The 12,183-nt window shown below is 41.4% G+C and overlaps 1 protein-coding gene across 12 annotated transcripts in view; it reads left to right on the top strand.

Annotated features, from left to right (window-relative positions):
* dock3 (dedicator of cytokinesis 3) overlaps positions 1 to 12,183 on the top strand; it is a 173,872-nt gene that overhangs the window by 97,192 nt on the left and 64,497 nt on the right. For all 12 annotated transcript variants that reach the window (XR_013131732.1, XM_077008187.1, XM_077008180.1 and 9 more), the window contains 2 exons: positions 2,509 to 2,657; positions 9,074 to 9,158. Coding sequence is in view for 11 of the 12 variants with exons in the window: in XM_077008187.1 (XP_076864302.1) it covers positions 2,509 to 2,657; positions 9,074 to 9,158 (234 nt within the window). In the remaining variant the exon portion in view is untranslated. The remainder of the gene's footprint in view (positions 1 to 2,508; positions 2,658 to 9,073; positions 9,159 to 12,183) is intronic.

The following is a 12,183-nucleotide window of genomic DNA, read 5'->3' as shown; positions in this document are numbered from 1 at the left end:
AGAAATCAGCAGGAAAGACGGAAGCACCACACAGCGTAAATCCAACTCTTTATGTAACTGACAAGGACATGACTGTCAATTTCCTTAATTTCTGATTGTGTCTTCTGCTTTGTTCATTACCTCTTACTTTGCTTAACTGCCCATGGTGGTATTAAACTGGTGCGTATGCGGGGCAGCACCGCACACATCCTCTGGCATCCTGTGTGTTGCAGTCCACGTTCAATCACACAGCATTGTTGGAGAAACGTGTGGTGGGCTGATCACAGATGCCGTTGTGTCTATAACGGACAGGCCACGTTCCTTTGGGCAGTAAAGGAAGCTCCATCAGCAATGGGGAGAACTGGAAATGAAGTGTGTGATGGAAACATGAGCACATCCTTGTGCATCCCCCCCTCCCCCATTAGGTCAGGTGGTCAGGTCCAGTGAAGTGTGTCAAGGCAGACAGGTGAACGCACAAACCTGTCTCCCGCCACGTTCCCCGCGGCAACAGAGGTGACCGTGTAAACACCAATTGGACTGACTTGGCCAGACAGATGCGTCCCGAGCCATAATCCTCTACCGTAGCCCAGGCTGTGTTGTGGTGTGGCAGAATATAGTGCACCATGACACTGGATGTGATTGTAAAATTAAAGAGAAGTGTAACTGTCAAATGAAGCAGAATATAGTTACTGAGATAATGTAAAGGCACATGACACAGGGAGGTTCTATTCCCCACACTGGTCAGTTCAAGTCATCACACTTGATTTTGTAATGCTTTTCAACAGATATTCAATTATAATTTCATTTACTCTAACATGTATTAAAAGGGCTGTTTCCCCTCATTTGTGATCAGACATAGCACATCTACAGAAACATGCACTAGAACTTCACATTTAGTTTAGAAACAGTCCAACGAGATGATCACTGAGCATTTGCAACCGTCAATAAATGTGCTTTTCGAACTGTGACTCTGACTTCATGGAGTGCTGGCTTTTGTGTAGGAAAAACCAGCAACCTGGCTTTGCCAGTCAGTTGGGTTCAGCACTAGGGGAGAGTATTTTAATTGGAAGCATAAGGATTTGTTTTAAATTTCAGATAAACTGCTTAAATTAATGTACAATAGACTGCAGGCCTCAGATACATTTAGAGTATCCTTTCATAAAGTATTTGTGGATGGTGATAATCTGTCTGGAATGATGATAATACGGTAGTGTTTGAATATTCACTTGCTTCATGTCCTTGCAGGTTTTTGTGCTGCATTTTTGCTAAATATTTGTCTTTTTACCTGTTTATGCTGCCCAGCTAGCTTGGCCTTACTAAGCCTTTTTTGTCTGTATGGGACCACCTGGTTTGTGTCTAGGTTTGGGAATGAAATTTATTCTAGTTTTGGGGGCCAAAATTCAGGAAGGCTTTTGTGCATTAGAGTGACGCCTGCACATTCACAAGTAAAAGAAAACTAGCACCAGGGAACCAGACGCCAGAAAACATGGTAGGTGAAGATCTTTAGTAACAATAATGTGACATGCATCAAATGAGAAACTCCCAAGGGAACAAAATCACTGCCGATATTCTGTGCTGCATGGAGGTTATAGAGTGGAAGGCCTTTTGCCTCCATGATGTTTCATCATCAGGAAAATTGTTAATCCAAGATCTGATATGAAACCCGAAATAGAAAATGATTATTAAACATTTAACAGATTTTCTAATTATCTGGAGACTAATAATCAGATATGTGGTTTCTTACTTAAAACCTCACCACTATTACGTTTGGTGAAGGCACAGAAACACCTAAAATAGTTTTAAATCACATTTAAAATCTTATAGTGATCAAGTGTGTGATGTGACGACTGACCTAATATATGATCATAGCTTTATAAATGGCATGTGCGGTCATGAAGAAAAGACCGCACATCATGTCAGAATGATTGCTGACAGAACTGGGAATTCTCTTACACTGATCATCAGAGCTCTGGATGAGAGTGGAGGTCTCCGTAGACGTGTGTGTTTTCCGCTTGGGTGTCACTGCTATAGTATGTCAGAGGAGAGGTATGTCCTGCTTCCCCTGGACCTTCCCATCTAACATGAAATTGCGCAACAGGACTAGCTTTGAGACAGATCAGATACCATAGAAACAAAACCACAGCCCCGTCTCTCCCAAATGCACTGGGCTTTCTCTCTTTTATCCCATTTGACTGTTGGCTGTAAGGAAATTTACATTGCAAGTGCCACTGCAGTGTCATTACACACTCTTAAACTAGAGGTGTTGCAGATAACAAAATATTGTTGGGACCACCACTTGAACCAGTGCTTTGGCTGGTGATGTTTTGAGAATGTTCTGCCGATGTTTTGTGAATGATCTGCCGATGTTCTGGTGATGTTTTGCTGATGTTTTGGGTATGTTTTGGTGATGTTTTGGGGATGTTTTGGGTATGTTTTGATGTTTTGGGAATGTTCTGTCGATGTTTCGGGGGTGGAGTATTTCTGACCTTTGCCCTTTTCTCCCCCATGTCTTCATCCTGTCCCTGACAGAAGCATAAAGTGGACCTCTTCTATAAGCTGCGTCACGTGATGAATGAGCTCATCGACCTCAGACGGCAGATGCTCTCTGGTCACCTGACCCAGGACCAAGTGCGTGAGGTGAAGCGACACATCACCGTGCGCCTCGACTGGGGAAATGAGTAAGTAGCCTGAACGGATTACGAGGAGCAAACATGGACCCTTCACTGACTTCAGAACCTGACTTCACAACTGCCTTCCTTTTTTAAAAGGGAGGGTGGGTTAACATGTTTTAACGACACTTTTAGTGGAGGGGTTTGTTTTTTTAATAATAATTTAGCCCTAAACTGCTTACCTACAACTGACGATGTAAGTCCGTGTGGGTGAAGGTTTATCGCTTGTGAAAATGCATAAATTCATCCCACTCCAAATTATAATTACAAATGTGTTAGAATGAGTAGATTCTGTCATGTAGCCCAGGGTCAGTCGTGAGAATATGTGTGGCAAACTTTACAAAGTCCTTTAATGCTAAAACAGCCTGAGGCGCTTTACCATTTGGCTGCCCTAATTTATGGTTTAACCCAGTAAACATATGCAGCAGTCTGGTTGCTTTACAGGGAATTGGGGTCTGTATCTGTATAACTATAGCTGGTTCTTGGGTGTACTTAATGAGGACTTAAGCAGTTATATTTCATGCTGTCTGAAGAGCTTCATGTTTATAAAAACAAAGGATTTATCTTAGTACACATTGCTATTGGTTAGATATTGTAATGAGGCAATGCACATTACACATACCAGAAATGCAGTATAAAAAATACCGCTTGAACATTAGCTAATAGATGGATAGAGAGAAAGAAGGAGAGAGGGAGGGAGAGGGAAACGGAGAGAGAAAGAGAGATCAGGGAGACGTTTCTCTAAACCCAACTCCTCCGTCCACCAGCTGTGCCCAAACGGCTACGGGAACTCACGGCTAATGCCGTGGCATTGATTCACAGTCCTGGTTAACTATTGACTGTTTGTGGTGGGGCAGGACCAAGATGGCCGCTGTGCTTGTATCACAGTTATCTCTGTCTGAGAACACAGATGTGTACTGCAGTGAGGATGACAACAAGATGTCATAGACAAGTGTTTGGCCTACACGTTCCACGTTAGAGCGATAATAGGTATTTTACTTTAATGCACATTATTCATTACAGCATGTTACACCCTCCCAATGAAAGGGTAGAGCAGTTCACTGCCATTTTCAACAAATTGATTGCCTCATATATCCTGAGCAAACGGTGTAGACAGTCAGTTTTATTTCGATGCGAGTTGTTTGGGGTGCGTCCCTTCACTCTCCTTATCTTTAAGTTGCTGTTTGGATTGAATGAAACGGTTGAACTGTGTAGCAGTTCTCTCTTATTCAACAAGTCACTTTCACTGTAGTCTCACAGTGCAGAGAAAGGGAGAGGTGAAGTGGGCCAAAGGTGGTATTTAATCAAACTGGCCATTGCACAGCAGGACCCTGAACAGTGATTTGTTAGAATGAAGCCATCGACCTTGTCGAGGTGCTGCAAAAGTCACGATGGTGTCTAAACCTAAACACGTCACCTGTGTTAACAGTCATGTCTACTAACCATCTGGAATGAGCAGGTTTGCATTGAGGTGGGTATTGGGGGATCCTTGGACCACAGGGTGGTAGTTTCGAAGGTACTTGAGTACAGTCCTTATAGCTTAACCCCATCATCTCAGCCCCCTCATCACCTTTCTGTTCCTTGCTTGCAAATGAGAACATCTTCTCCTTTTATAACCTCCACAAACACACCTACTGGTCCTCAAAAACAACAGACTTATTCAGCACAATCTCCAGACTGATTGTTTGTCATCATAATGAGGGGTTTCTCAAGGCTTGCAGCTCCAGCGTCTACAGTGTGCAGTTTACATTTTAAATAGTATCAGGTCAGTTTCTAATGACTAGTGCACAACCAATAAAACTAGTTACATGCTGCAGAAATCGTCACGTCTAGTTTCTAACTTCCAGAGTTTTGAAAAGAACATTATAATACCTCTCCTACTGAGAACAGATGGTTTGCATTTCCATCTGCAGATGGCAAACTATTAGGCATCTCTATTAGCTCAATTACATTACAGATTATGAACTGAAATAGACCATTCAGTGCAAATTAGTGCCAGTGGATTGATCGTTTTGCCCTGCTGTCTCTGCCTATCCGTTACAGTTCACCTAGAAACAAACCTGAGTCTGTAGCAAACAACACACAGTTCTGTTCCTTTAGGTAAAACTCAGGTCAGGAAGCAGAAAAGATCCAAGATGAACAGAGTAAAACAGATACAATGGTACAGGATCAGCTTCCCATTAAAAGTGGAAGTCACTGGTTTGCCCAGCAAGGTCCTGGAACTGGTTTGTAGGAATATGGGTTGTTCTTCTCCCCCGGTGTAAATTATAATTGCTGATTGGTTGTTAATTACCCTGGATGGTCCATGCAGACTCACGCAGACACGTGGCCCAACCCCGGATCTGCATTTACAACACAGCCAGGTTGACGGGAAATTATACCCTTTGTCTTATTTTGCCCTGTATTGTAGTGGAGAGATTCATTTCCTCCCATTATGATGTACATAATTTGCATGATGAGGTTAATGACAGTGAGTGTATATATCAGGGGTGCCTAACACCTGTATGGCTGGAGTCCAGCAGAGTTTGGTCATTAGGCTGCTCAGATATACATATTTCACCTCATCCGTTAATTGCTGGGTTTTCAAGGTGTGTGCTTAAGCAGAAAGATCATCAAACTATGCCAGATTCTGTATCTCCAGCAACCAAGCTGCAAAGCCATGGTGCAGATAAATTTATAAAGAAACTTACCATCACAAAAAGGTCACCATCACTTGAAATGTCTACAAGCAGAACCATTTTAATAATTTGTTAATTACAAGGTCATTGAATGCAAGACTGGCTTGGAACATAATGTGAATCTACATCATTTACATATCCAGTCTGGATAATATTTAAATTGTGCATCAAAGAGAAAAGAGATGCTGTATCATGCATACATGTATTAATGTAATATCCCAAAACCACAGCAAACAGTGTTTTAAGCTGGTCTGTAGCACTATCCCAGCAAAAAGTCTAAGTCTGTGTCCTAAATGCATTTGGAGGAGGCCCTGCCACTGGTTTAGAGATCCGAGGTGGTCAATACTTATTTTCTCCAAAAAACTTAGCTCACTCCACCCCCTTTTCCCAGTGATCCCCGCTCCATTGGTCAGTGTTTAAACAAGCACCAATGGCAAGATGCCACACAGGAGACAGACCCCGGCCTCCGAGCCCTCAGTCAGCGGGGCACAGAGATGGAGATGGATTACAGACGCACTCTCCTCGCTCTGAATAGGGCCGGCAGTGGGAATTAGCAAAACGCTAACATCTATCACTCACAGCCGTGCCCTGGCTGCCTGCTGTGCCTCTCATAAAGTGAAACGCTCGGGAATGAGACATTTTTTTAACATACTAGAGCAGATCGCAGACTCAATTTAAGAACAGGGTACTGTTCAAGTAAACAGTTCACGTGGAACAAGTGTTTACAATTAATTGAGTTAATGAATTTTTTTATGTACTGGTATGCACTTTATAGGCTACCTCACTCCTTTTCTAGAGAGCATTTGTGAAATAATATTAAGTAGCAATACACAGTAATACAACACTAATTATCACTCTACACTCACCATACTCATATCTTGTGGCATGTCTGATGTTGCAACAAGAGAAAGATCGAATAATACCAAGGAGGTGGAAAAGGTGAAGTTTAACATACTCAGTGTATTTCAATTTCAATTTCGGCTGCTTTGGTTTACATGTTTTAGGAAGGAGGTCAGGAAGTCCATTCCTTGAAGGACTATTGAGCAGTTGGAAATCCAAAATAACACTCCTCCAGGGTCGTCAGTCTCTGTCTGAGCCTTTCTGAAGGTCGCTTGTCCGTCAAGGTTGTGTGGTAGGCACTTTTAGCCTCTGTCAGCAGAATGCTCCGGTCAGGGCAAGGTAACAGGCAAATGAGTAAATGGGATGAAATGGATGGCAGCCAGTGGCACGTAGCAACTGGAACGTCAGACAGGTGTTAAGGGCAGAGGAGGAGCTGCTTAAGAGATTCTGAAAGTTATGGTACAGTTTTTCATCCGTGCCTGTCTCAGCTGACATTTCCACCCTCATTGGTTATTACTTAGAGCACTAAAAAAATAGAAATTATGAAGTGTTTCCTAAATTAAAGTTCAGCAGCACCAGTGAAATATGTCAGATGTGGAACAGTAGGAAGGACGGAAGCCCCAGTGCAAATTTCATGTAAATGATTTTTTGACTACTTGGCAACAATTTAAAGGTCATTAAGGTTTTAGTTAACCAGTCATAATAAATTCAGGTTTCCTGCATACAAAGTCATAGAGGTGGCTTATGTAGTGATTTCTTATTGTGTGAGGTGTGTATTAGACATCATTTTACTGAAATACCCTGATGACCACACACACACAACCATTTTAGATGTCAAGTATGAATGATTATATCAATATCCAAATTATGGCCTGATCCAGTGTCCTACATGCTCTACAGAACTCACTACTTTGTGGTGTTTTCTATTCTTTGATCCACATTTGACTAGTTCAATCCATGATCTTTAATCATTAATGTGTTCAAAACCAAGTAGTTAAATATCATTGCACAGTGAATAGTAGATGACTGCTTGGACTCTTTACACAACAAAATTCCAGAGGCATGTTGGTAAGGAGGTAGAGACAGCTGATAGCTACTATCTTAATGCTTATTTATGGTAATATGATGTACACCTGTGACAGGTTGCCATAGTGGTGATATGATGCCATAGTGGCTTTTCTGGATAGTGGAATAAGAACTTGGATATCTTTTATGAAACTGTTATGCATGCGTTAATGAACAAGTCATGACCTTGTGGACTCGTAAAGATAAAAATGTCATTTGTCACACCTGCAGCTTCCATCCGGTCGCCAGCAAACTACAATCCCCCGAATCTCCCCATCTGCTCCCAGTGCCCTGATTATTAGTGTCACCTGTGTCTGGCTTATTCCTTTGTGTCTGTCTATAAATACCTACCCGTTCCTGTTTGCCTATTCTCCCTATGCCCTGTCTAGCACTTCCAGGCTGTTTACCTCTTGTACATACCTTATGTCACTGTGTTTTGACCTGTGCCTATTTACTGTTTTGCCATTTCGTCTTAGTTGATCTTCGTCTGGTTTTCGACAGTGTTTTTTGATTTTCCTTTAAACTACTATATTAAATCATTTGCGTTTTACCTTCATAAAATAATTCCTCCTTTGCCAGAAAAGATGACATTCTTGCCAATTCTAACCTGACATGCATCAGGTAAATGTCAATAGAGTGCTGCCCCCCCACACACACATAAAAACACACACACACACACACACACACACACACACACACACACACACACACAAACAGGCACTTAAAATCCCACTGAATTTAGAAGCATTTATAAAAACTTTGCTTAGTAGGGGAATAATGGAATTGTTGTATTTTGACATGTTGCAGCTTCCAGTGTCAATTAAGAGTCCCCTCGTTTAGAGGCAGTCATAATATATTCGTGTTGTTTGGAGGACCTTGAAGTGGCAAATTAGCAGCATCGGCTCATCTGGCTCACGACTCTGTTTATAATTGTTTGGTGCTCATCGGTCTTTCCACAGTAAATGTATTCTGATTGGTCCATAAATTAATTAGAGTTTGTTTTAGAGTTGCTGTTGATTTTTACATCAATGTCTTTGTGTCAAGAGCAGGCAAATTTGAACCATCATTAAAAGCCAGACATACCCCCCAGACAACAAGAAGTGGAGTAATGCAGAGGAAATCACGCTCACACAGTCTCGCTGTTGGGTCCTGATCCCCATTCTTCACCGCACTCCTAATGCCTGACTAATAATAAAGATAAATAACCACATACACAAGCCTGGAGTGTAGAAGGACAGTGATCTTTATTCCAGCTCTGTAAAACAAAACAAAAATAAAAATCTTTCAGGTTCTCTAATAAGACTGTGTTAAGTTTCCTTCCCTCAACAATCAGACAAACCATGTTTAAGCTAATATCACTCACACACACCGAGACTCATGACCTTGGCTACACCAGGACTGCAAAACGGACGATAGCTCACGGATTGTTTACTGCACTAATAGTAGCTGGAGGTATTTCTCAGGTGTTTAGTGCTGAATAAATTATATCTTGATATGTATTTTCATCAGCACTGTTTCCTCACTAAGTGGAAACATATTCTAGAAATACTATCAGTTTTTGAAACCGGTATTCTGGGAGGTATTAGGCTGTCCTGATGTATATTAAAAGCAGATTGTGTAACACAGAACTTGGGATATGAAAATGAGCTTGTTAGCATGTGTTAGACCCACAATAACAGGTGGTAAAGGTAACATTGTTTTTATTTTTCCAAAGCTTGCTATGATTTATCACTGTCTAGCATGCTAATTTTCAACTGGATTCTTTTACCAAGATTTTTCTTTTATCATGGTCACTTTAAGCCCCAATGAAATCTATTATTTTTCTTTTGATTTGTTCCATAGACACTTAGGCCTGGATCTTGTACCAAGGAAAGACTTTGAAATGGTGGATGCAGACCAGATTAGCGTTTCAGACCTCTACAAAATGGTGAGTGTTCTAGATCGTGCCTGCTGTGACAGCCTTATTCGTAATGTTTGCAAACTGTGATAACAGTTCGTGCTTGCTAGCACCAGGCAGAAAACAGATATTAGCATGTGTGGTAAACAAAACTGCTAAGTGGGTAATCAGTGTTACCTCGTGATTTTAAATCTCTGAATAACCGCCATGACGCTGTTAGCTCAGTTATGAATATGACAAAAGCTTGTGTGATTTTTCAATCACATCTGGCTTTGATCTCTTACATGAAATAAATAAATAAATAATGTCAGACCTTATTTTAGATGTGGAAATATTAGTACAGTCACTGCATATTTCCGTGTCACTACTGACATCTAAAATTAATGGCATATCCAAATAATTGCTTAAGAAGTAAATAATGAACATTTACCAGTATCATTTGTTGTTTAATGGTAGGCTACTGTCTGTATGTTAAGTAAACCAACTATTGAAATAGTTTATGTAAAAGCATTTAAAAGTTATTTTATCTTAAAGTCCGTTTCTTCTATTTGTGTGAGTGTTTGTATGATATCAATGACGATCTATGATTTATAGTATCTATGCATCAACCTGTGATGTGTGTGTGTGTGTGTGTGTGTGTGTGTTTGCACATCTTGCCTGCTACACCTCTCCCACTCCACCATGTGATTCTGAGTTGTCTAAATATACTTTATTATTCCAAGTCTTTCTAGTCACTGTTTGCTGTGGTGGAGGTTGAATCTTGGCAGCAAGGACCATATCACATGGGGAAAGATATGGCAGCGTATATAAATACAACAACATGCAAAAAAAATCCATTAATTCAACACTTTGCCTGTTTACAGATGAGCAAGCTTCATTAATGTGCCCACCATTAGCATTCTGAGTTGCTAAAATGAGACCAAACATGAATTTATCTTTACAACAGAATTTAGCAATGACCTTTCACCTGCAGCAGCTCACATTGCACATTAGGTATTTTATCTGTGTCTCAAAATACCCAGTTCAGAAATAAGGGCATAACTGTACAATGGCTCTGCCAGTTTGGACTGGGCAGTGCCCCTCTGTTCTGGGCTGCCCGGGCCTGGTGTGTCTGCTCTGGCAGTCGATCTGGAGCTTCTGAGGTTTAGACCAATGCTGAACTCATGGTGCTCCGACGCCAAAAGACTCCAAGATCATCAAGACGTTGGGACTGACTCTAAGACTCTCTGAGTCCTTTCTGGAGCAGGACTTGCACAATTTGCAGGCTGGACTGATTTAAAGGCTTTTTTGGGGAGGTAGAAGAACTCCATGCAAGGACCAAAACAAACTAACAATGTTCAAGTATCCTCCAGTTTTACCTGCATTAAGGCAACAAAGAGCACAGTGGTGGTGTGCAGAGCGCTGGTTTGGCAGGTGTAGTTTTGGGCGTAGTCCTTGGAGCTGGAAAGCATTTGCTCTTGATTTATAGCACCTCTTCTTGTATTTTGGCCCTGGGAGTGATAAAAAATGTCTGCAATGTTTTGTTTGTGATCTGATTGTGTCTAATGTCGGTCTGTGTTCTTCTACAGTATGTGCCTGGTGTATAATATGCTCAGTAAAAATATATAAATTTTCCAGGGAGTAACTGCAGGGTATTGTAGGTAAAGACGTGGAGGTAATAAAACATTCAGGGGAGTTCAGAAGGTTTTCAGAGAGACAGAGATCTGTTCTCAGCTGTGTATACTGAGGTGTTTCCTTTTTCTGTGGCAGCCTTGCATGCTCCACAAAAAATGTTTATGTATAACATGGGAATCATGAGGCACAAACAAGAAAAGCAAAAGCACCTGCATAAGTAAAGCAGAACCTTAACACTCGACAGAATGGCAAAAGTACTACCACAGCCAAAAGTACTACCACAGCCAAAAGTACTACCACAGCCAAAAGTACTACCACAGCCAAAAGTACTACCACAGCCAAAAGTACTACCACAGCCAAAAGCCCATATGGCCAGTTACCCAGCAGGCACAGTAAGAGTAGAGCTGGAAGCTACCTACATCAAGACAAGAAAACTCAGTGCACAGGGCACCCCAACATCCAATATACAGAACAAACAAAACAGTTCAGGTCACCAGACTAGACCCAAGATGCAAGTTCTGAAAAGGAAAATGACCCCCTGAGATTATCCTGCACCTACTAGCAGAAAGCAAGATGGTGGCAGAGAGAGGCACAAGCGAGAGACACAGCCAAGCGGCTGGGATGATATACAGCTACATATGCATGTTTGAGTTGGACACCACCCAGTCCAAGTGGAAGGAACCACAGGGAGGGGTGGAGAACAACACAGCCATGATCCTGTGGGACCTCCTGATCCAGACAGATATGCAAGTAATGGCAGATCCAACCTTGTGGACATTGTGATGGTGAAGATGCAGAGAACAGCAGTGGTAATAGACATGGCGGCCCCAACTTATGAAAACATCCCAAAGAAGGAAGTTGGAAAAATACCAGGGCCTGAAAGAAGAAATGGAGATTGTGGAAGGTTAACACCAAGGTTGTCTGAGTGATGATGGGGTCACTTGGGGTTGTTACCTCTAAGCTGGATGGATGGCTTCAACAGATCCGAGGAGCCTGAGCATCAATCTCAGTCTAAACGAAATGACCTATGCCATAATAATAATAATAATAATAATAATAATAATAATAATAATAATAATAATAATAATAATAATAGACCTATGCCATGCCCTCAAACTCTAAGACCTCCAAGAATGTTTTTATTCATACAGCTTGTCATGAGAAAATGAAACATAATTGTGGAAGAGTTATGAGTTGTAGCCCATGTTTACTCATTGGTCATGATTGTGGGCTGATGAGTGGACTCATGGCATGTTTTTATTTTCCCACAGGATAAAAATTTTAATTAGAAAGGGGGTGTTTTGTTTTCAGAGTTTTCTAAATTAGGGTTGTGTTGGCCCACTGTGTAACAGGTGGGGACAATAACCAGAGGGCGGAGTCACAGATTGGAAGGAGTGACTGACAGGAAAAGAAAAACCCCAGCACATGGGGAAAGAAACAA

This window comes from Brachyhypopomus gauderio, chromosome 1 (genome assembly GCF_052324685.1).
Source record: "Brachyhypopomus gauderio isolate BG-103 chromosome 1, BGAUD_0.2, whole genome shotgun sequence".
NCBI lineage: Eukaryota > Metazoa > Chordata > Actinopteri > Gymnotiformes > Hypopomidae > Brachyhypopomus > Brachyhypopomus gauderio.
This window is presented reverse-complemented; position numbering and strand designations above follow the sequence as displayed.